The 26,274-nt window shown below is 34.3% G+C and overlaps 3 protein-coding genes across 3 annotated transcripts; 1 reads left to right on the top strand and 2 right to left on the bottom strand.

Moving 5' to 3' along the window:
• Positions 1-357: 357 nt before the first annotated feature.
• LOC129886426 (U-box domain-containing protein 44-like) lies at positions 358-11,245 on the bottom strand. Its single transcript, XM_055961099.1, has 5 exons — positions 10,972-11,245; positions 9,073-10,437; positions 7,406-7,709; positions 2,732-3,204; positions 358-1,869 (listed from the first exon to the last, which is right to left on the bottom strand). Exons 2-5 carry the CDS (start codon positions 10,288-10,290, stop codon positions 883-885), a joined length of 2,982 nt encoding a protein of 993 aa, XP_055817074.1. The 5' UTR covers positions 10,291-10,437; positions 10,972-11,245; the 3' UTR covers positions 358-882.
• A 4,196-nt stretch (positions 11,246-15,441) lies between these two features.
• On the bottom strand, positions 15,442-17,663 carry LOC129886425 (pentatricopeptide repeat-containing protein At5g16420, mitochondrial). The gene has a single exon (XM_055961098.1). The coding sequence runs from the start codon at positions 17,542-17,544 to the stop codon at positions 15,874-15,876; it is 1,671 nt and encodes a 556-aa protein (XP_055817073.1). The 5' UTR covers positions 17,545-17,663; the 3' UTR covers positions 15,442-15,873.
• A 5,262-nt stretch (positions 17,664-22,925) lies between these two features.
• LOC129886424 (ras-related protein RABA3) lies at positions 22,926-25,693 on the top strand. The gene is made up of 2 exons (XM_055961097.1): positions 22,926-23,599; positions 25,039-25,693. Exons 1-2 carry the CDS (start codon positions 23,313-23,315, stop codon positions 25,502-25,504), a joined length of 753 nt encoding a protein of 250 aa, XP_055817072.1. The 5' UTR covers positions 22,926-23,312; the 3' UTR covers positions 25,505-25,693.
• The last annotated feature ends 581 nt before the right edge of the window (positions 25,694-26,274 follow it).

Genomic DNA, 26,274 nt, shown 5'->3' with positions numbered 1-26,274 from the left:
CATACGGAGTATATATTGAATTTGATATAGCGAAATGTTTATAATGCTCATAGCTATTGGTAAATTTTTGGGATGATCAAGTTTTTTTTTTTTTCCAGTTTTAATCATTAGTTCATGTAGAAGGCATAATATCCAAATATTGTTCAACTTTAGTAAAGAGAATCAATAAGCTGTAGAGGGAACAGACCTTACAACTAATTACATATAGTGAAATTCAAACATCGGTGGAGTGCTAGCTGATGAACAATTTTCTAAAAGAATAATATGGAAATGCTAAAAGAGAAACGAAAAAATAGAAGGAGAAAAGAATGCCAGTTTAGCGAGGATCCCGTCCTCTAAGCTGATGACAACAAAGTGTAAGAAGAAACAAAAGAATCAATAAGCTATTACTTTCATCAGTAAAGAATTCAGAATATATTACAGCTGAAACAATTGGCTATGACTTGAATGACTAAAGAATTCCGACATATTTTACAACAAAGGACTTGAGTAACCACTCTGTCATGGGGAGGTCAGCCCAAATTGCTTGTTTCCCACATAAACATAAATCAGGTTTTATCAAAGATAAAGAATCAAAACCTGAAGTATTTGATTGTTACTCAACCCTAAGAATGCAAGAATTTCAAAAGAAACAAAAATTATGTTACCCGCGGTTCCTGAATGTTCACCGCGATTGCCAGAAAGCACCACAAGATATCAGATGCAAGGGCTTTGCATTTCACTAAAACAAGAGCTACCTTGCAATCTTCACTAACTCAAGCTCATGCCTTCCAAACTGAGGTTCTTTCTCATAAAGCTGGGGTTCTATGCCTAGGTAGGATATATCTTGCTCTACTTGCAACCTAACTGTAACCAATGCCCTCAAGGATCATGGCTCAACTGTTAGAAATAAGAGGACTGGTCATGAAGCACATTCAACTGAGCAAGTACCTTTGCTGCTACAGATTTGATGTTGCTACTTCCTCGTTGTGTCAAGTCAACTAAAGGCCTCTGAGCAGAGGATCCATACGTCACCTTGTATTCCACCAACCTAAAAAGTCTTTCTAATGAATTCAGAACCTTTTGTTGCAGTCTAGGGGAAGGACTATCAAGTAGTTTTATCATTGATGGTATGGCATTTTCTTCAGCAAGAACTTTAGCACCACTTTGAAGTTTTTCATCCTTAATTAAAGTCAATAAGGCATCTAAAGAAGCTTCACAGGCTCCAGGATCTGGATCCCCAAGAACCCTCACCAGAGGTCCCACTGCGCCAGCCTCTAACAAACAAAATGAAATTTTTAGTGTGCATATCCCTTGGTGAATAGGGCAAAGTTCTACCTGTGAAGGTGAGAAGCACCATAACCCCGGACGCTTTGGGATTGGATGAGTCAGTGCTTGTGAATTCTCTGAAAGCTGTGCAAGACAAATTGCAGCTCGTTTTTTCGTCAAGCTTGTTCCCAGGTCTAGCAGTCGTACCAGCTTGGGAACAATGCCAGCTATCCTCCGTGTTTGCTGGTTTATTGAGACTGTGAAATGACATAATGCCCCGACAGCATTTTCTACCAGCTGAAGCTTACAGGAACTCTTATGCTTTACCTCATCAAGAAATCTGGAAAAGACTGGAAGTCCTTCTGCTGCAAAAAGCCACTCAGAGATTTGAGGAGATTTGGGAAGGTTAGAGATAATCCCCATTGCAGAAACAATTTCGTCTTCATCCTGCGCAGTCTTAATGATCTTAAGTAGCATTTCAATGAAGTTTTGATCCACGTACTCCTTGATCACAGCTCCATTGCCATTTTCAATCAAGCAACATAATAATTTGATTGCATCTGACTGTACATTTGAATTGCCATGATCACAGAATTGCACAAGCACTTGGACAGCTGAGCACTGTGGATGCAACATTATCAGTATTGAGTGGAATTTTTTTTTTTTTTTAAAAAAAGACATAAAATACCTAAGGAGCCATCATCAACAGCAAAGCTACCACTATTTTGAGTGGGAAACATAAAGATAGCAGAAAATGTGTCAAGTGCAGAGCACAACTTACACGTTAATGTGTTTACATTTACGGCGGTGCATAAGTGGGTTGTGTTTAACTATATAATAGTATGAAAATATAGAGCAACAATTAAGTTTTCAATTTGGGAAGTGGTCAGCTTTTGCATTATTATGTAAACCCCGTGTTTGCAAGAATGGGCCTTATTTCAGACCACACCATTCCATTCAAATGAAGGGAGTCAACAGGACTTCCTAGTAGGAACAGGTTGCTGATATTTTCTGATTGACAAAACTAAAGAGAAGAACAGAAAACGATTTTACATTTTGAAGGAAAATTTGTATACAATTCATGAAATATTTGTGTAGAAATATCCAAAAATCCTTTAGCATCAAGGAGCATCAAAAAGTAAAATGAGTAGTAAGAATCATAACATAATCATATAAAACTGTAAGAGTCTGTCAGTAATTATGGCTAAGCATGAGTTTTGTGTCATTTTCCACAGAAAGGAATTCTATGTTGTTGTCTCGTGATATTGCTTATTACAAATTTCAAAACAGGTAGGCATCTCAGATGAAAGTTTCAAGAAGGCTGTACACTAGTAACTGAGCTAACTCTCAAAAGCAAGTTTTAGTTACCACATCTGTTGCTGCATAGTTAAATGGATGAATTTATTTGGGTAAAAAGTAGGTTTCTCGATGACGATACATGCTATTACTCAGAAAGACCACTTCTTTCGTAAGAGGGGAATACCTGTGCTAGCTTGGTCTTGACACTAGCAGCAGATGGAGACTTGCACATGGCGCAGAAAGCCTGGAGTATGCTTTGCTGCACAGCTGGGCCATTCAAGTTAACTAGGGAAAAGAGTTTATAAACGTCTTCATCAGCATCAAGCAGTGAAAGCATTTCACTGCTTGCAGAGAAGGCAAGTTTTGTAATAGTCGCTGCTACAAGTTCCCGCAGACTTTGGGAAGATGTGTGACGGTACAACATATCAAGCAGTGGACGCATAACACCTTTTCTGATCATCTCCTGTCCATTCCTTGGTAAACTAGAGAGGTTTAGAAGGGCTTTCACACATGCTTGTTTCACTTCAGTTTCACCATGTGACAACAAGGAAAGAAGGGAATCTAGAACTCCCTCCTCAAATAGAGATGACTTATTATGATCCGTCAACTCCATCTCTCCTAAGGCTTTTGCCATTAGGAGCTTCACATCACTGGATCCTGTTAGGTAAGAAGAAAATAAGTAATGGTTATGATTTGAGTACTCCATAAGAAAATATTAGAGAGACTCTAATACAAGAAGTAAATTTTGCTCTTCTACTAAATTGTGTATCCAAGTATCCATATTGGTTTCTTTTGTCATCACTCCTATCAGTGGACATAACTGTAAAATTGCAAAATGTATTGGGCACTTTCTGCAGCATTATATTGACAAAAAACAGATGAGCTGTTGACGAACTTGTTACTGATACTCTACTACCATTAAAAAGAAACAGAGAATTCATCTATGCTCAATAACAAGCATGGGACCATTCTAACCAAAAAGGAGTCAATCTAGCACAGCTTATATGTATACATTTGTTAAAAGCAGGAAAACTTTACAATTTAAAATTGGCATGACAGTACATTAGGAGGCATTACAAACTCAATTTGTGTCATAGGAACTATTTGTAATATTACAACAACAACAACATACCCAGTATAATCCCACAAGTGGAGTATGGGGAGGGTGGTGTGTACGCAAGCTTTAGCCTTATCTTGTGATAGAGAGGCCGTCTCAAATAAAACATTTTAAAGCAGGTGTAAAAGGGAATACATAAGTGAAGAAGCCATGATGCAAATAATGAAGAAAGAACAGTAGTAACAACAAATAGTATGACAATCGAAGCAAAAAAGAACAGCACTAAAAAAATGGAAGAATAAGATAACACTGGATAACACAGGTATATAAACTATTTGTAATATTGTCAACTGTAAAGTATACAATCTCAAAGATCTACCTTAACAGCCCAAAATTTTTCGTCAAGACTCGAACCATTCTTCATATGCGCATAGACTTAAAATGAATGATTTGTAATTGTATATATGAGCTAGGATCAATTGCTAATTATTTGAAGGGTATTAGATGTGGTTTAGGTTCATGAGCGATCTCTAACACCAAGCCAAGTCCAAAGAATTTCTATCGGCTAAGTTTTCGGATGAGTTCGTATAAGGGTCAACTTCAAACGACCATAACCTTTACAATATTAAGAGTTAGGTGACCAATGACCTATCAAATTAAAGGTCTTTTAGTCTTCTTTCCAACCCACCAAGATTGCATTTTTTGGAGTTCGAAGTCAAAAGTTATGACCATTTTACTATAGACTATCACTGCAACAATTTCAAGCCTGGAGCTGGAGTGGCGCCCGGCGCCACTATAGCGCCCGAAACTAGCTGCAGTAGTTTGGCCTTTGGCGCGGCATGCCACTATAGCTCCTGTAGGGTACTGGACTCGTTTTTCAGATTTTTCTTGAGAAAGGGCATTCCAGACTTTTCCCCACCTATCCCAAATATAACCCTAGCCGTTTTGGGACTAAAAATCAGTTCTTCATAATACCCAAAGAGGGTTTTCTCCACATCTTAGGCATAGAAGACTTGGAGAGAAGAAGAAGAAGAGTTAGGTTTCAAGCCATTCCTTCAAGTCTTGATTTTCGGTGAGATGATCTTCATTCCAGGTATGTAAGGCTACTCACAACGTTGGATTGATTTCATCCACGTGCCCTACATCTCGATTGATTCGAGTTGAGTTGAGTTTTGAGGTTTCATGAGTTGAGTTCTTGAGTTATCTAAAATTTCTATCTAGTTTTGTATATAAATTCATATGTATTAATGATGTTCTTGAGCTGAGCTTTGTTTAGAGTATGGATTCATGTATTCATTCACATGAAACCAAGATGAGATTTCATTTTGGTCATAATTTGTCTTGAGGTTGAGATTGATGGTTTTTATGTATAATAAAAAAAATATTGTTTTCAAAGTGAAATGATGTAATTTTTTTAAATGAGTTTGATGAAATTGAATATAGAGTTAAATGAGGATTTTGGAGCAAGATGTTTGATGATGATGTGAATGATGTTTATCTTTAACAAAGGTAAAATGATTGATGAAGAGGTTATGTATGATGATGTTTTGAGATGAAATGGATTGGAGTCTAATGTGACTACATAATGTGATTTACATAATTCGATTTAATTGGAGTCTTATGAGCATTTTGAGTATAAATGATTGTTTGAGAAGGAATTTTAAAAATGATTTGTGAACGTTTTTGGATAAATTATTTATGCACTATTTTGAGTTTAAAGAATGATTATCTTCATCTTTGATTTAAAAAGAGTTTAAGCATGAGTTGAGGTTTGAGAAGTCTCTTAATTATTATTTTGAGTATAAACGAGTTGAGCATTTTTACATTAAAACGTCTATTTTGAGATTAAGTTGAGGGGGAAATTATGTTTTAAATGCATTTAATATTTACTGCATTCATTGAGTTGAGATTTTAACAAATTTAAAGAGAAGAGTGATAATTGAGATGAGTTGATTTTGAAAGAAGGTCCAATGAGACCAGATTGATTGAGTTTTGAAAAGAGTCCAATGAGATTAAATTAGTTGATTTGAACTAAGTCCAAAAGAGACTAAATGAGTATTTTGAGTATTTACTCACCTGATAGATATGAGCATATTGAGTCTTGGGAGGAATATCGAGCACTGAATTGGATAAGAGTATAGTCCCTACTCGAATTCCATGAACTACGTAGCTAACGTAGGAGAGGATTGGACAGTTAAAGTCGGATGTTTCCCTATTTCATTGTCCTGACATGATAGGACTTAATTGATTGTTGGATCCATGATTGGTTGATTCGTTCATACCCTGACAAAGTTTTGAACGAACGTTGCAACAACGTCGGCTTGTTGTACATCACTAGCTCACAGGTGATGTTTGTCGGTTAGAGAAACTCCCAAATTGAGTGGATTATGCATGATATGATTGGTTTGATTGAGATTGTAGATAATTGAGTCGAATTGTAAAACATTGTTAAATTCTAATTTGCATATCTATTGAGTTGAGTCCTTTAACTTTATTGTTGAGTTGATTGTATACGATTGGATTGGATTGGATTGGATCGGATTGTATATGATTGGATTGGATCGAATTGTAAATGATTGGATTGAATTGGATTGTACATGATTGGATTGAATGGTATGTGATTGGATTGTATACGATTGAATTGGATTGGATCAGATTGTATATGATTGAATTGGATCGGATTGTATATGATTGGATTGGATCGAATTGTAAATGATTGGATTGAATTGGGTTGTACATGATTGGATTGAATTGGATTGTACATGATTGGATTGAATTGTATATGACTGGTCTCTGTCTAAACTGTATTCTTACTTTAGACTTATGACACCTTGATTGAGTCTCTCTTATCTTTCTGACTTGAGATATTTGAACCGATATTATTCTATCTTGACGCATGTTTCATTCTGCCATATTACATACTCGTACATTCCACGTACTGACGTCCATTTGGACTTGCATCGTTTCATAATGCAGAGACAGATTTAAGAGATCATCAATAGGCGCACCGTTGAGGATCTGTTCACACTCAGCTTATTGGTGAGTCCTCCCCAACATTCGGAGGATACCACTATTGTTATTCTTGCGTCGAGTAGAGTCTTTTCATTCTGATTTGAGGTAGATATGAACCTGTCATTGGCACCAATTAGATAGTAGTGATAGAGGCTTCATAGACTAGATAGTGATGAATCGATTGAGTATTTTATTTTCTTGAATTGTTCTTGTCAGACTATTTTAATGACATAGATTGGAGTTAGAGTTGTTGGCCCATGGCCTTTCTTCCTTGAGCTAGATTGTTGATTGGAATTGCCCACTTAATTACCTCTTTATTTTAAGTCTTCTGCTGATTGAATGAATGAACGGATGTGTGATCAGGCCAACTGGTTCGCTCGGGAGCCAGTAATGGGTTTCGAGTGTCGGTCACGTCTAGGGTACCCTCCCGGGACGTGACATCTACGGTGCTTGCTTAAAAGAAGCGCGCAAGATTTACAGAAGTAATAATGCTATTAGTTTAATGCTGAAAATTTTCTGGAGCCATCCTCCATTAAATTGGTTAAGTATATCACAATGTGTAAGAACTCCGAATTTAAACAAAGAAAAGAAAAAAATGTTCTCATCAAGCTCCCAAATCTTGGTAATTAATGATGTGCACACTGAGAAAGATCCGGCAACTGCGACAAAGTAAACCATTCTCAGGTTTCTATATATTAATCAAGTTATCTAAACCAAAAACTAAGAACCCACATCAGAAAAGTGTCAGTGTTCTTAAAGGTCAAAGAAGGTAAAATGACAGAAACTAACCAGAAGAAAGACGTTGCAACAAGTACTTGAAATAGTTAGCCTTGGCCATCAGGATAACATTGTCATCAGAAAATGAAATGTTCTCCAAAACATCCCTTGCATCTTTGGCGGCTTTGTTGTCATCACAGCTTGACATAGTAACTAAAAGAAGTATGCAACCTTGAACCTTCCCAATGGACTCCTGAACTGACTTGCAATTTGACAATTCCAGTAATAATGCTACTGCTGACTTCCTTTCACCAATGCGACGTCCAAGTGAGTGAACAATAGATTCCAATGCATTATCAACTTCAGCAATTCTTTCCTGCAATACACTTCATGTGAGAGTCTTCACCAAGTCATTAAGACTTAAGCTATCAAGTTTGCAGGTATGTGATATTATACTCTGAGCGTGATAACAAATAATTGATTTTGATTATACCATATTCCAAATATTATTGGATATTAAAAAGTAAATGAGCTCTTAGTTGACATGGTATCGGATCAAATTCCAGTCTGTGAATATATATATATATATATATATATGCAAGTAAATGACTTCATGCCCATTTACTAACCGGTGTTATTGGATATCAAAAAGTAAATGAGCTCTTAGTTGAAATTGTTTTGGATCAAATTCTAGTCTGTGAGAGAAGCATGACATTTCAACATCACGCATCTGAAACCAAAAAGCATATATAGGAAAAATATAGAAAAGCAACTCCGGGTCAGGGGAAATACAAATACATACATGTGGAGAAACATACTCTCCTCAAGGGTGTTAATTATACAGAGGTGTGAAGTACAAAATTTTGCATTATCATATCAAACTCGTCAGAATTTCTAATATGGTAAATGTGATATTTTCCTGCATACACAATTACACATCAACTCAATGAATTGACCTATGAAATTGCTAGATCTAGAATCATATGAAACTGTTAGAAAGAACGTATGACATTCCTAACAAAAATCATAGGAAGCTACAAATAGTGAACCATAAAATTTCTACATGTAATTTCCACAAGCCCAGAAATGAAAAATTTTAACCTAAAGGAAAATGATATACTATAGAGGTTTTTTCTCTCACTCTCTCTCTCTCTCTAAAGCAAATACCTTGTATAGATTTTCAAATGCATTTTGGCACAATAGGTCTCATCAGCGATTAACTGTGAGAGATTCTCATTGCTCTAGAACTACTTAAACTAACAGCAGTTTTCTCATATGGCACGACGAAATGCCATTTCTGACTGAACTGGGCAAGAGTGGATCTCATACTTAAACCTAATCACATTTAAATTATTTTATCAAAAAAATTGTGTGAGATCTGCACTGCACCAAATAGGATCATGTGGTGCTCACATCCTATGTGGCTTTCTACACTGTCAGTACCCTCTTGGGTATGCCATGATACTCAAATTGTTGTGCCCCAACCATGGTGACATTGTCGGATGAATATGGACAAAGTCAATATATTTGGCCAGCCAAATTCTTAAAGCTTAAAATTAAGACTTGTACCTAGTGACAACGTTCAACACATACACTGTTTTTAACTTCCATTTCCCAAAATTTGAGAGATTAATAATCTTACATATAGAAAGCAGAGACATAGTGATCTTATAGGCCCTCAGAGTAAAGTAAAGAGGACACATTGAAAAACCTATAATATTTCAAAAAGAATTAAGTACCTTAGCATCATTACCATCCTTTGCAAGTACGCAGAGCACCTCAAGAACAAGATTCCTGATATCCCTACTTTTCAAATCCAGTAGCTTGATTAGAATAGGAATATAGTCCTCCAAAATAACCCATTCTCGGTGTATTTCTCTCTGCTCACAAATATCCCTTAGCTGTTCCAGGCAATTGAGAACTTCTTCCTCCTTGGTGGATGATAGTTCCAATTTCATGTTAGCTATAGTGATCATTGTATTTCGGTCTTTCCATTCCTCAATTGACTGCCGCAGAGTTTTATTCGGTCGCATCATTGTATTGTTCAAAGGTGTAGATGTCACAGGACACAAATTTCCCTCTGCCAACCACTTCTCTATTGCACACCTTTCAAAAGTATGCCCTGAAGGAGTCTCCACAGGATCAGTCATAACCTCATGAGTGATTGGGCAATAGAATGACAGAAGTGGTTCCAAAGGTTGACTGCCCAATGATTTCCTCTTTGTGAAGTACTTCTTTTCTTTTTCCTGACGGGATGTTGCAGCATCTGCCCTTTCTAGCAGAGCAATTATTTGGTCCATCTGCAAGGCTTCAGCATGATCTTTCCTTAGCCGTGCATTCTCTATTTCATTTTTGAATTCTTCAAATTCTCTCCTTAAAGCTGAGCTTTCAGTTGAAACTCCAATGGCCTCAGCAATTGAAACTAACAACTTGTTGGCATAGGATCGATCAACATTTCTCTGATGTATACCTGAGTCTATCTTCTCTAATATCTCTTCTTCAGCTATGGCTGTTCTAAATTCCGCTGTACGCATACTATCAATCAGCTGGACAATCTCCTCCTTTATACCCGAACAAATGTCAAGAGAAGCTAAAGGAATGCAACTTAATGCACGGCTAATTTCCCTGGTGATATTTTCAATGCGCTTTGCAATAAGCCGACAATTCATTAAGAGATAGACCTTGTTTATCTTACTGCATTCCGAGATAAGTTTTCTTGCATCCACTGTCTGTCGGTTAAGAATTTCTATAACATTTTCCCAGGGTGTGGAATCATTAATATTCTTCCTATTGATCTCCTTAAGAAAAGGAACAATACGATTCAAATAAGCCGAAAGTTCTGCAAAACTCTTTCTCTCTATAAAGACATTCTTGGAAGTAAGTACTATTTCAAGGATGCACTCTATAGTTGAAGAGAGGAGATCTGCAAAAGGACCACCAATCACATCTGGCACCATGTTTTCACCCTGGAAAAACTCTCAAGGACCAGAGTTAAGGCTATCCCATCCCATGTGATTCAATCTAGGAAGTCCACAGTCAATCTATCAAGTAATAATTCCACAGGAGGAAAAGCCTTCACTTAGCTTCATCTTGCCTCACGAAACCTTCATTATAGTTTCCAAGTATGCAAATCAGAAACCACTTTCAAAAAAGAAAAAAAAAAGGGGGCGGGGGGTGGGGGGTGGGGGGTGGGGAAGGGGAATTTGGGAGGGGATTACAAGGTGGGAATCAAACACTCACAACAAGGTGAGAGTTGAGTTAGACAACCAACTGAGCTACTAAGATTCTCCTCTAAGAACACCCACTACTTAAAAGCTGTAAAACACAAAATATAATTTGCTACAGCTCAGGATACCAAATTAATGGGCTTGAATTTCGTCTCTAAACTTTATGCAAGGGAGGCAAATTGTCTTTTGAGGTTGTAGCTTGCGAACAGAAAAGTTGAAATCTTGGTAAAAACTTTCTCAATTTTACACCTTTTTCAAGAACATGAGATGAAAAATGCTCAAGATCAAGAAAGGGACATTATGGGTTACATCCATTTGAAGCAAAAGGGAACAAAACAAGCACCAAGGAGACTTAACTTGTTTAAGACAACGAAAATTATACTAAATAGTATGATAATATAGATAGCTGACCTGATTAAGGATTGCTACAAAGTCTTGGCAAAAATTGGAAAATTTTGATAGCCCAACTCAAAGAATCAAAAGGTTTGTTGACTGTACCAGAAAAAAAACAAATGGTAAAAATGAAGACCCAACCTCGAGATACATGATATTTTGGAGTTGCCAAGAAAATACAGGCGAAAATTGCAGGAAGTAATAATAATGATAAGATTAACAGAGATTGAGAAATTGCTTTGAATATTCCAAGTGGTACAGTACACAGGACTTGGCCCAAAGTTTCTGCGTGGGGCTTCTTTCATATTATTTTTTTGATTTTACATATCGATATTATTAAATTATGAGTATTTACCAGGTTTTTTTGTTTTTTTTTTTGTACCTTTTCATGCATCTAAGACTAAGGTCACTGAAAATGCCTTGTTGGACAGTAGACTCGTGCTGTTGACTTTTGCAAATGGTAAAAAAAACATACGTGTCGTTGATGAGCAGAAGGCCGCGTTCGGGCTCAACATTTGGAAAGGATGATACCAAGTTTGTCACTTGTGCTTTTTTTTATTTTCTTTCACCACCGTCGATTTCTTCTACTTATTTTGAAATTTAATTGAATTTAAATTTATATATTATAAGGACTATTTTTAGAGGGCGGAGGAAAGATACTCCTAATATAATTTTTGATTTTCAAAAGTTTAAATAAAATAATCTTAATTGTCCCATAATAACTTATATTGATGTTGTCACCTTATATTCTTATTTACTTTTGAGTTTTTCCAGCCATGTCTGAAAAAATTAAGACAAGAAAAAAAGTACACTAACAAATTATAATAGTTTATATTATGCATTTAATTTCAAGAAATGATGAGGGTTATGATATTTAAAGTATGTCCATTTTAAGAAGTCTATGTGAGTCTTTTCTTTGAAACTAAATCAAGGGTTTTAATGTCACGCAACTTTATATTATCGATGATATTATTTTAGATAGAAAAGAGCAAAAGTCGCGTATTAGAATAGAAAGTTAAAAGAGTATTTAAGGTAAGGAAAGACACAACAAAAGAAATATGTCTTTTTTTTGTGAAGGTTTAGGCTTGTTAGTGTCTATCGCAGTACTAGTCGTAACTGTATCGTTATGATCATGTGTTGTTTATTATATTTCAATTATCACACTTGAGCCGAGGGTCTTTCGAGAACAGTCTCTCTACCTCTACGAGTTAATGATAAGGTGTATGTACACAATACCCTCCCGACCCCATTTAGAAGGATTTCACTGATATGTTGTTGTTGGTTTGATTTAAATGCCTGAAAGCGTGGTCTTGAACTCGTATTATCATCACAAATATTACGATATAATTTTTACGCATATAGTGAGATTCAACTGTCAATAAATAGATGATTTGAACTCACAAATTTGAATATTTCTTTATATCTCGACTTATTTCTTACTTTTGAATACTTGAAGTATGTATATAAATAAATACTTAAAACATTTTGAACTTATGGAAAAATACTTGAGAAGTATTTATTCTTCAGAAATCAGACGTCTCACTTGTGATTTCTAATGATCCTTTGAGCTTAAGCAGAACTCTATTTTATTATTGTGAAAGAGAAATTGTGATTAGACCAAATTGTTTTTCTTAGATTTGGACTAATCAGATTGAACGAGTAAAAAATCCCATCCAATTTGCCCAAACTCCAAAATATGTCACTTGTGTATTGGCATGTTTACCGCCAAAGGATTTTGGGAGCATAAAGTTGCTAGGCATAGAAATATTTTGATAGGAAATACTTTCCCTAAAGTAAAAATATAAATCTAAATTAATCGCACTGCAATATAAATATTTTTTTATTATTTATTTGACTTTGTACACCACGTAATTTGGAATGGGCTCTTCATGTGCAATCTGGTCCACAAACGACTTGCGACTATTGGCTTGCGTTCGATAGAAAATTTCTCATTAATCTTTTTTTATCTTAATTTTTTAAATATTTTAAATTATTAATTATTGTAATTTATAATAATTTTATTTTAAAAAATTTATTAAACATTTCATTCTGGTATTCACATTCAAAATTAAATTGTTTGATTGATAGAGGGAGTAGACGAAATCATCACGACCTTGTTTCTGTATTGCTCATACTTAATGCTCCATGTGTCAAATAAACCATAAAGACTATGAAGAGAGCAAATTCCACGAGGTCAGGATTTCCACAGAAAAGAGTGTTTTTTCTTTCTTATAGACCTTCAGTACAATGGAAATGTGCTCTTATTCTCAAGTTGACTTGTAGAGATAAAGGGAACCATTTACTTGATGCTGAAAAAAAGACGAGTGAGGAAAAGTCTTTCTTGATATCACTATTAAGTGACGCACATCAGCTTAGGCTTCCATAAAATAACAATTGCACTAAGCCACAAACAATCAAAACATCTTTAGTACTGCAAATCCACACAGACTCTTTGAATCAGCTAGCTGCTGTCATGTTAGCTGTTGTCATGTTATATGAGATTCAACGAGCGAAAGGACTATAAATGAACTAGATTCTTGAGACTTCTCAGTATCATATAGTCACTCCGTTTCAAAACAAATGACCTAGTTTGAGTTGGCACAGAGTTTAAAAAAAATAATGAAGACTTTTCAATCTTGTAGTTCTAAATTAAAGTTATGTCAAATGTATCAAAATATCCTTTAATTGTGTGGTCTTAAACACACCACGTGGAAAGATAAAAAAAAATGTTACCCAAAAAGAAAAAAATGATCATTCTTATTTTAAAACAGACTAAAAAGGATCGTGCAAAAGATGCATCAGGATACTAAGGTGCCAGAATATCTCTTAGAAAAAGAAAGTCAACTGCTTCACTCCTTGCTCCTACAACAAAATTTAGTGAGAGCCCAAACTGAAGAGGCTAAGTACCCTATAGCCAATTAAAATTCAGACAAATGGACTAAAAAACTTACAACAGACACTTCAGTTTAATATGGTTACATAATAGCTACCCCTGCAGTTAGTTCCCAGGATATTGCTTTCGATCTGATATAAGAACACCACCAGCTATTTTACAGATTTGTCTGGTATATTCAGTGAGTCATCAGTTAATTTTATGCAACCAAGAAGTACCATTTGTCCATTGTCATACAACTACCTCCGGTTTAAAAGCCATTGCATCTAGGACCAAAATCGATCTGGTTCTTTTACATGTACCAGGATAAAGTAGCTCAGCAAGAATCTTTATGAAAAAATTCCTGACCTGTTCAAAGCTATTTTCCAATCACTGCGAAACAGTAATCAGATGTAAAGAATATCGAAGATAAAGGACTTCCCTATAATTTTAGAAGACCACTTCCTTTGACATCAGTAAGACAAAATCATCTAATGTACAACCATAAAAAACAGATCAAACAGAAAAAGCGCGGAGAGTAATCACAGAAAGAACCATGCAGTGAGTATTTGCAAGAAAACAAAAGATCCAAGCAATCTCAGCAAATATCCTCAAAAAGTGGATATGCTAAAATAAGTAGACATACAACTAAAGCAGTGGAGGCTTTGTGAGAGTTTGTTACTGAAGGACTAAAGCAAACATTTAAAATTGTTGAAGGTTAAATGTCCAAATTTGGGAATCACAATGACCAAAACCAAATGTTACCAATTACTGGGGGATAAAAGATGCAATTTCCCCAAAAAACAAATCTCTATAGTTCAAATCTTCATAACATACATATAACAAGCATATGACAATTATAGAGGTGAAGAAAAGCCAAGTTTTGCTGCAGAAATTAGGAAGCTATTTTTTTGGTTATGTGCTAGAAATCCTACTGGGTATATAAGAACTCGGTGGAGTTACCCTACTCTCACAAATGGAAATACATTGGAGTTGGACCAGGATGATGTTAGATGTCATATACTAAATACATAATATGCCTTGGAGAAGTAGTCTTTGTAAACAAGACAGAAACACTAGAAGCAGTAAGAAAGAAGTTTAGGAAATAGCAAAAGTGTTACCAACTTCGATGAAGAAGATGAAGGCATCTTAGTCTGTTATGATGCTTGCCTCCTCGTGAAGCATTTTTATTCATCAGCAAATTACCAACAAGCCCAGGTAGAGGGAGCCTGATTCATTACATTAATCAAATGAAAACAATCAAAAAGGAAACCCCCTCCTCTACATTTTGGCCACCTATTGGAACAATTCCGGAAGCAACTTTGAGATGTGCAGCAAGATAATTTTTTGTAAATTTGCTTGGCATAGGCATCATATCTCTAAGTAGATAAAAAAAAATTCAAAGCTTTGCTTTTTTTCTTCCATAGATATCTCTCTTCTTTTTTTTGGCTGTAATGTGATTAGACAAGTGCAAAAAGAATTTCTTGTGTTGTAGAGCTAGAAATGACTAACATAACAGTGTCATGGCCATAGTTTTCTTTCTACTTATATGTGAAGAAAGGAAGAGGACATTTCATGATGATGTAGTGTATATATTTATGTGAAGGGCTATGGGATTGATCCTCCAAGTATGTCCTTCCTTTACACAGAATATATATTAGGTCATGATAAGACAAAGGACATAATTTACAACAATATTAGTTAACCTAATCTATCTCAGAGTAATACAGTGCTAGAGCTGTATAAATAGTTAAAAAGCCATTCCCTTTTACTTCTTTGACGCTTTTATGTTGTCAACAAACAGCATATCTCATGTTTCACACGTTCATTTTCCAGTCTCCTTCCACAAACGGCTCCGGCATAGTCGTCCAAAGAATATCAAGGTACTTCTGAACTTCAGAAATGTTTGCACATGGGAGCTTGTACCATCTTGAACAAGGCACCGAGACCATCACCAATACTCTCATTAATGGGTATTTCTTCGGTGAACCATGCTTGCTCCCACTTTAAAATCAGATGTTGGGCATGAAGAGCGTTAGAACAAACATTTACACTTCATTCTTCGAAAATATCTTATCCAAAACGGAACACACATTTTGAATATCAGTAACAAACTTGGTCACAAGGACTCCCCAAGTTTCAGGATCAACATCACCTGACGCAGCCAGTGCAAGCACCCTTACAACATCTGCTTTGAGTTCAGAGTCAAGAAGCCCCTTGATTAAGATGGAATAAGTAGATTTGTTTGGGTGACACTCTTTGTCAAGCATCTCTTCCAGAACTCTAATTCCTTCCTTTGCATTTCCAACTTTGCAAAAACCTTTGATCAACATGTTGTAAGTAAAAGCATTGGGAATGCATCCCTTGTCTACCATATCATCCCATAACCTCCCAGCTTCATGCAGCTCTCCTCTCTCACACATCCCTGCAATAAGCATGTTATATGTCAAAACACTAGGACTCGAACTCTTCTCAAACTCATCAAACAATTTCCTTGCTTCCCTAATCTGTCCCTTCTTACAGAGCCAGTGAATAAGTGTGCTCGATATTGTATTATCTGGAGTACAATTCTTTATCAATAGTTTCTTCCACAAATCACACGCCTCCTCAACCTTTCCCTCTTCACACAAGACATCAATCACCTTAGAGCAAAGAGTTGGGCTTGGTATATACCTCTTATCTAGCATATCATTAAGTAAATTAACTGCTTCACCAGACTTCCTTTCCTTGCAAAACGCCTCAATCATAATTCCATATGTTACTTCATTTGGCCCAATCCCATTGTCTTCCATCTCATCCATTATCTTAACTGCATCAATAAATTTCCCTTGCTTAACAAAACCATGCATCAAGATAGTGTACGTCGTCGCATCAGGCAACCACCCTCTATCAACAATTTCATCAAACATCCTCTTCGCGCCAACTAAATCACCAATTGATACATAACAACCCAAAATGGTCGTGTAGCTCACAATATTGGGAACTATTCCCATCACAGGCATCTCATCAAGAACCTTAATTGCACTATTAATATCTTCTTTCTTACACAAAGCATTCAACAAGATGTTACAAGTAAACACAGTGGGCGTTATATGCAACTTCTTCTGGCAATTCTTAAACAAAGCGTAAACAAAATCATACTCTTTGTTTTGTACTAAAGCATTCAACAAAGCATTAAATGACCTGACTGACCTCTGAACTCCAAATTTTTCAATTCGCAGAAAGGTCTTAAGGGCAAATTTGGGCTTACTAGCAATCCCATAGTTCCGAATCACATTTACAAACAAAACTTCCCCACATTTGATGCCGGAATTTCGTAATTCAGTTAAAAGGGTCTCCACTTTATCAAAGGCCCGAGCACGGCAGAGCTTGTTGATGATGGAGTGGTAGGTTTCGTAATTATGGAAAAAACCAGGGTGGAAGTTGCCAGCGTGGTGAAAAATTTGGAGGGAAAGGTTAATATCATGCTGGGATTTGACGAGTGAGGTGAGTCTTTTATGGGAGAGGTATCGGGGCCACGGTTTGATGGGTGGGGTGACGGTGTAGGACTGGAGGAGCTCCGATTTGGATTTGATGGTGGCTAGGTGCTGGTACGACGGGTGGATCTTGAAGGGGTCGTCATCATCATCGGCGGCGGCGACGGTTGAGAACAAGTGGGTGAAGTTGATTGAGGTGTAGACCCGTCGTCGGTGGCCGGCAAACTTTGGGGAGATTAACATGGCCAAAACTCGGTGACTACGATGTTTCGATGTTGGCTTCTGAGTCTACCCGCCGCTCCGAGACAAACTTCTTGCTTTTTACATTTCTTGCTTAACTTTCTTACAAAATTACCCTTAACTCCTCTCTCTTTTAATCTTGTAACATTATTACTAATTATTTTTCACTCTTAAAAGACCTTAGTTGCCTTTTGTTTTTTTTTACAAACAACAAAATCAACGAATCAAATGTAATTATACGTGAGATCTGAAAAGGTTATGATAAATGTAAATTTATTTTTATAAGATAAAGAGGTTATTTTGATTAATTTTTATAACTTTTTATTTTTATACGATCTTGAGACTGATAATGTGAACGAGCTCACTAAAAGAGAGTTTTACTTTATTCATGACTTAACAAATAATTGTGCTTTAGAAAAGTGAAAATGAGTGATCCTAATTTTGTGGTGAGATTTTCCTTTTCAAATAACTATACTCCCTTCGCCTCAGCTCTTCTCATCATCAACATTCAATCCCACATAACCCAACACGTAATATATACATTCAAGTTCATGCAGCACTTGACTCAAATAATTTAACCAAAACAGTCCCAATTTAAAGGAAGACGATCATTAAGTAATAAAAAAATTATAAGTAAAACTCATGTTTTGCCTTCATTTGACCAAAAATAAAGTATATATTAGGTGAATTGTGGTGGGAAAGGTGTGAGAGAGAGTTGAGGACAACTTGTCAACCACCAGACACATGTTGTAGCAGCTTCTTGTTTTGGGGCCGGTACGTTAAGGCCGAAGGAAACGTTTTAAAATTTTTTTGGACCCGCACACCATCAAGTTTTGTCAGTCCCAGTTCTGACTGTGACGTGCTAGTTGGTACACTTGTCGGATTAGTGAGAGATGGATTTTGGAATGTGAAAAATAAAATAGATAGATTCTGGAAGAATTTGAACCCTTAAAAGATTGACGGTACATGATGATTGTGCTATTTGTAACCATAACAAACAAACAAACAAAAATAATCGTATAAGCCTTTGATTATGTTGTTTGTAACCGTAACTTAATAATGTTCATAATTCCACATATTTTCAAAAATGGGGTGGCTCTCTCGATAAAACTGGAATAAAATTAGAGTTGAAAATTTTCAATTCAAATAAATTGATGAGGGGAAGATATCAACTTTTAATTTGAAAAATTGCAAACATGTTTGGTTAATACACACAAGTTGATGATGGATTGTGTAGGAAATTTCGATTATTCCGGTGGTATTTCATTGCTTCATTTTTGTTAGGTTCTTTTAATTATTTATTTTTTATCGATTTTTATTTAAATATATGACAATATACTTTCAAGTACATATTAGATTTACTATATTTTATCATAACACTACCAAATCAATTACTATTTGAAAAAAGAAGAAACATAATCAAGTTATACATGTAGTTTCTCCACAAAAAAAAAATGTATGCATTATCTAAGAATTTAACCATTTTCAAGAAACATAAAAAAAATCTTATAATGATTTGTTTTTGTGCAAAACATTAAAGATGTAGTTGTCAAACTGATAAATACAGAGATATCTTGACGATAATTGAATTAAATAATAATAAAAAATCAAAGAATTCAAAGAAAAGTTCTATAAAAGCAAACACCTTTATTATAAATCAAGAGTGTAAAAGATTAATATTTATTGTAAAGTTTTAAAAATTACTATTTTTAAATAGATATTTATATAGTTGATTTAGATCGATAATTTTGCCTTTTTTTTTTTGCTCAAAATCAAATCAAATACTATCAATTATTAAAATTAAAAATCAAAATCAAACCAAACCAAAAGATATACATTTTGGGATTTTTCGTGAACAACCCTAAGAACATGGTAAATATGTTGACAATGGCATTTCTTACATAAATGTATCTATAAAGTAGTACTTACTTATAAATTACCTGTATATAATACGGTAAACAATTATGTCGAAATTATTTAACTACATACTCTTTTTTATCATATTTTTTTATTTTTTCTACCGTTTCAAAAAATATCAAAAATTTCATCTTTTGCTCTCATCATCCCTTTTTTTCGGATACATCAATTCGAAATTCAATACCTATGATTTTTCCTTCTTTTTAACGCCACAAATCTCTCCACAGTTACATTCATTAATCTGTTTTTGAATTTCAAATATTCTCTTTCCAATTAATAATTTCAAGTTATTTAATTAAGATGTAGATCTCTTTCTATCAATTCAAGTTTTTGATAATTTTTTTTTAGGTTTTTCATCTTAAAAAAATTGTTGATACATATTGTGTGGTGGTCGCTATGTATCAAACGCATTTAATATAAATTTGAATTTATGTTTCATGCCAAAAAAATTAGTGCATGGTACTTTACTATTTATGTATATCATTTTGTTTGAGAAATACTGCATTTTATAAAAGATACATTAGACATGTAATTTTTTCAGTAACATATTTTTTGTGTGTGATACATAACACAATAGTGAGTTGATATGTATATGGTACATGAAATAAAATTTGAGAACTATTGAATTTGCTATATATAATGTATCATGTATGTATCAATTAATTTGACACACAATGTTTTAGCTATAGAACATTACGATTTATGTATCAAGTGTATTTATTGGGTAATGTACACAGACACATAACCTTCTAATTTGAATAAGTCCGAACAAAAATTAAAGATTGCAGACACATAACAACAACCATACATGATAGATTACACAATTTGTAATAATTATGTATCAAATAAATAATTAAAGGCACGAGACACACAAGTTTAGTTATGAAAATAGATCATAACTCATATGTATCAGAAAAAGATTAACAACAAAAATAAAAATCAATCAGTTCCTCTATCAATGTTGTGTCATATGCATAACTATGAATATGATACAAACTGATATTGTTATAAAAACATTAGAATTTATATATCAAACAATAATATTTGATAATGTCTACAGATACATAACTTTTTAGTTGAATAAGTGTGAGTGTATGTATCTGATAATAGTTATGTATTTGATACAAAACTATGAACAATGTACAAATGAATTTTTGTTTGAATAAATTAATGTTATGTATCAAAACTAATATTCGAACACGATACACCATGCATAATAAAAATGTAATATATTATAATGGTGAAAAAAGGCATTATACATTAATTTAAGAAACAAAAATAACTAGATATATTAAAAATCTGAACCAATATCTATCACAAAAAGATGAACAACAAAAAATTAAAAAAAATAATCAACAATCCGGTATGTTGAAAGCAAAAAAGAATGATGAAGAAATCATTCTACACTTTCTCCTTTACTCTTTATTAACTCCTCTAGCTTTTCTTCACTTTCAACAATGGAGTTACCCATGGATCTCAACCCAAAGTCCTTACCGAAGCCACCAACAACTCGACCTTCTCCATTTTTTGGACGTTCGATTTTAAAGTTGAAGAGACATCCTTCTTCGACTGATTGGGTGATCACACTACTAAAAAATAGAGTATCATCCATATGTATCAGAAATTTATAAATGAAAAGGCTAAAAAAAAATTAAAAAATATTGATAATTGATGAATTGGAAAGAATAAAATGGATGATGAAGAAGTAAATTTATTGCAATTTGGGATAAATTGGGGTGAAGAAAATTGAAATTTGAATTGCTTGAAACTGTTACTATTTTGGGAGAGATTGATATCAATTTATTTTGCCTGATTTGTGGAACTGACATTTAATTTGATATCTTTTTCCTTTTTAGCGCAACAGTAAATAAGGTAATGTATTGACGAGTTATGTATCAGACAATATAGTGATGTATCCGAAATACATCAATTTTAAGAGATTTTTGTAATTTTAAAAAAAAGTAAAAATAAAATATAATTAATTCTTAATACTACGAGATTTATGTAAGTTATACAAAAATTATTTGCCCAGTATTTAAACCAAATTAAGAAACGCAAGACGTTTCTTGCATACACATGTTAGTCATAGTTATGCATTCTAACTTGAATTTTTTAAATACTTAAGTTAATTAATTTGATTTAAACGTTCCCTTATATTATGGTTTTTGGTTTAGACAATAAATTGGCAAATAATAGTGGCGGTGCTGCCACTCTCAAGTAAATGAGAATCCCCCCTGCTTTCTCTTTTTGACCATTCAATCATGACTTGTTACTTCACTACAGTTACCATGCATATGCCTAACCTTCATCCTGCATTCGGTAAAAGATATTCCCTCCGTCCTAATTTATATGATATAATTTTATTAGGAAAGACTTTTGAAAAATATGAGAATTTTTTTAAAATTTATTGTCTAAAATAATAGATATTTAGAGTTATCAGATTGCATTAAGATTTAAGGTTACATGTAGTCACGTGAATTTGCTGGAACAGTACATTAAAGGCATTTATTCTCTTTTGTTCAACAAAAAAATGGGGAGGGGTACAAATTTTTGCTTTATTCTTGTCAAAATTGAGCATTTTGGTCGTTATCATATTAGTTATCTTTTACGAAATACTAACACATGAATGAACATTTATGTCTGAGCAGCGCCCTCATTTTGCACTCTTTCTTGTTGAAACCTTAAAATGGAGATTTTTCTTAAGGAACAGATATAGAAAAACGAATTGGTAGAAGTTATTTCTGACTTCTAATTAAATGACTTATGTACATGATTCTGATGAGTCAATTCTGTCAAAGAATATAGTTAAAATATTATTCTAAGCAGACTCACAAAATATAAATGTTATTTTCCTCTGCTCAATGCACCAACCATGCATTGAATACGATAAGGGGCAGCCAGCGCACTATAGCCCCGCTAAGCGCAGAGTCTGGGGAAGAGCCCAATCACAAAGATCTATTATACGCAATTTTATCTTATATTTCTGTTAGATGTTGTTTTCAATGTTTGAACCATGCATAGAATATGATAGTATATACTATTTCCTTCATTTTAATTTGTTTCTCTTAGTTTTCTTATTTTTTTTTCAAAAAAAACGTTTTTTCTATTGATAGTTTTTTAATTTTAACTTTTACATTACATGAACATTTTGATACATTTTATCAAATCTTTTATTTTTTTTTCTTAAATTTCATATCAAACTAAAAGCTGACAAAATTAAAAAATACGAAGTATATATCATTTTTAAATTGATGCTACAGAAGTTAGGGTTCCATGAGGTTTTGTCATTTTAGTTCGGCTAAGGGCCCCGTTTTGGTTGTCTGGTGTAGGGCTACACACCAAACCAATTAAATTTAGCTTTTTGATTAAACTTTAATAATTGGAACAAGGTTGTTGTAATTATAAGGCACATAAGCATTATGGCCCCCCCATAATCATTAGTTGTTTTCATGAAAGGTTAAATACATCACATTTTCCCGGGCATTTCGCCTTAAATTAAGAGTTTAAGACCCCAATTATTCAACATTAGAAATTAATCAACATAGTACCAGTCTTTACATAAATGGACAGTACTAGTCCAACGTAGCCATAATTGAAGCTTCAAAACAAACCAACATACACACACATTTACTCCGTGGTCGAATCGAAACGATTCATGTCAGGTTCTTGTCCAGTGTCACTATATACAAATGCAACAGCTAGACTTGGCGGACCAGTAAAGTAAACAAGTTTAATTTAAGCTCTTCTATCTTTTTTTGTGACTCCAACATATCATATATTCAATTTTTCGGTATTATTGTGTGTGAAGAATTTAAGGAGCCAGTAGAGTTGGGTTGGGACATTGAAACAAGACGATGAACCAAGAAATGAGTGGTGTTGAGGATCAGAAGCAGCAGCAGCAAGATCAAATGAATCGTGTGAATGGGGTTCATCATAATGAGGATAAAATAGATTATGTGTTTAAGGTGGTGGTGATTGGGGACTCTGCTGTTGGGAAAACTCAGGTGCTTTCCAGGTTTGCTAAGAATGAGTTCTGTTTTGACTCAAAATCAACAATTGGTGTTGAGTTTCAGACTAGAACTGTTTCTATTCAGTCCAAAGTGATTAAGGCTCAGATCTGGGACACTGCAGGGCAAGAAAGGTTTGCCTTTCTGTTTCTTTTCCTTTTTTTCCTCTCTTCTTCTAATTAGTAGTATAAGTAATTGATTCATTCATGTTCACATAAATGCCAGTTTAGTTTTCCTTCCACTTAGTTGTCAAATAAGTCACTAAAAAGAAAAGGAAGCTACATATAAAGTGTAGTTGATACTGTGAGACCATTTCAGAAAAAACGGCTGAGTTTGACCTAAAAGTGTATAATTTGAGCTGTTTTAGATTCAACATTAGTTTCATGATGACTACTGTTATATGCACTGTGTTCATTTTACATTTTGAACCCAATATGAAGTTGCGTTACAGCACTTGTGCAATTACTAAGTCAATGGAGTTGCCTAATAATTTAATTTTGAGAGATTGTAGTGATGTTTAGTCAAGCTAAGCACAGTACCAGCAACCCGGTTGTGGATGGAATTAATAAATTGATTGTACCTGCTACCTTTCATACTCTAACATAATGAGGGCCCCAATCATATTTGATTCTGTAGCTGTTAAGATATGGTGATATCATGTGTTCATATTGTGACAATGTTATTCCAGCTATCACATGCCAATTTCACCATCTTTAACAATTACATTAATGAAACACAAACATTGAACATGTAGCATTCCCAGTGTGGCTGTAGTTTGTTACCCTTTAATAAAATATCTTAAACATTCTATAACTATACTCGATAAGTCCACGGGAGAGAGACGAATCTAGGATTTCTAGAACATGAGTGCACTACTAAACAATTCGATGATCACTTGATCACTCTTGCTGTTGGGAGTAAAAATCACTACACACTCTGGCTTTTCTTGAATGAATTTGATGATTCATTGATATGCGTTCTTTAAATTGACCCAATTTTTGTTCCAATTCTGTGGAGAAAAGTGAGCATTAAGTGGGAATTGATTCATGTTCCTTTGGGTATTAACTCAGCCTTTAACCAAGTGCACCATTATGCTTTTTACAACATGGATGCTAACAGATAATATTAGATCAATTTTATGGAATATGTACAGAAAATATCTAATTTGACGGAAAGATGGGTTTACATGCACTGTAATTTGGGCTTTAAATCCGCTCCTACTGCCATGAGGATCAATTTAAAGTTGAATGTCAACATAATAATCTAGATCAATGCATCTAACATCAAAAATTCTTCCTAACAACATTATTATACCATGATTATCAAGTTTTCGTTACTTAACCTTACTTGTTACATTGCGATATTTAGAAAGATGAGGGTGCAAAAGCAAATGAAATAGAGTGCAAGATAGGTAGCCGTAGCAGTTAGCACCATACTTCTTGTCACACACACACATATAAAAAAGTGAACTTAGTTCGAAGTTTATAAATTTTTGAAAATTTTCATTTGTATATATAGTTTGAACTAAAGTCAGTACGTCTCTATAATGTACATTGTCCCCTGAGTTGAACAGGTACAGAGCAGTGACAAGTGCATACTACAGAGGAGCGCTAGGAGCCTTGTTAGTTTACGATATAACAAAGAGACAGACATTTGATCATGTAGCTAGATGGGTTGAGGAACTCAGGGCTCACGCCGATAGTTCCATTGTAATCATGTTGATCGGTAACAAAGCTGATCTAGTTGACTCGAGGGCAGTTCCAACTGAAGACGCGGTCGAATTTGCAGAGAGGCAGGGGCTGTTTTTCTCTGAGACATCAGCTCTTAGCGGCCACAATGTTGAATCAGCCTTCTTTAAACTCTTAGAAGAAATATTCAATATGGTATCAAGAAAGACTTTGCTGGTGGGTTCTGGTGCTAATGGAAATCACATCAAAGAGACTAATAATGGATTTCTTAAAGGATTGAAAATTGATGTTATTTCTGGTCCTGATTTTGAAGTTAGTGAGATGAAGAAATTATCTTCTTGCTCTTGCTAAATATATTTAAGCAAAAAGAAAATATGGAAGAGATAAATATGATGATGAGTGTGTCAAAAAATGTGCTTGTATATGGGAAGCTTGTCAACAAGATTATTGCTCCCTCTTTTGGCTTTATAGAATGTGGAGTGAGTTGTGATCAATATTTATGTATGCAATTGATTCTGTAATGAAATGAACTTAAGATAATATGGACATAATTTTCTCAAAGTATCGTAACAAAAAAAAGCCAATTCAACAAAAATATAAAGGAAGAGTTTTAAGTTCGATGTAAGGAGTATTTACATCATCAAGTCATTTTTACGTGTTTTAGCTGAAAAGCTATTTAATTTCAAGATTAAAAATTTCATATTTTTTTTCATGAAGGCAAGGCATATTTGCATATATCATTTGAGTGACCATTCAAGGTAGTAATGTAGAAATGAATAGGATAAAATTTTCACAGAATCAAAACATGTGTAAAGTGGAATAAAAAGGGGGAAAATAGATAAAATGTCCATCGAATCAAAATTTCCTTAATTATCACTTATTACCTAAAATGGCCATTCAGCCAATGTTGTTGCAGGCAAAGTGCACTTGAAACAAAACTCAGTTGCACGAAGCCAACAAGGTAAGTTTACAATTTTCTACTCTTCTTCTTTTCTTCCCTTTTTTATATTTGTGAATTTTAATCAAAAAAAAATTCTTTGCAAGAGATATGCAATTCAATAAGAGTTAGGCAACAACAAAACCAAACTAGTAATGTTGAACTGTACGAAATAGTTAGATAA

Source organism: Solanum dulcamara, chromosome 4 (assembly GCF_947179165.1).
Source record: "Solanum dulcamara chromosome 4, daSolDulc1.2, whole genome shotgun sequence".
In the NCBI taxonomy this organism is placed as follows: Eukaryota; Viridiplantae; Streptophyta; class Magnoliopsida; order Solanales; family Solanaceae; genus Solanum; species Solanum dulcamara.
This window is presented reverse-complemented; position numbering and strand designations above follow the sequence as displayed.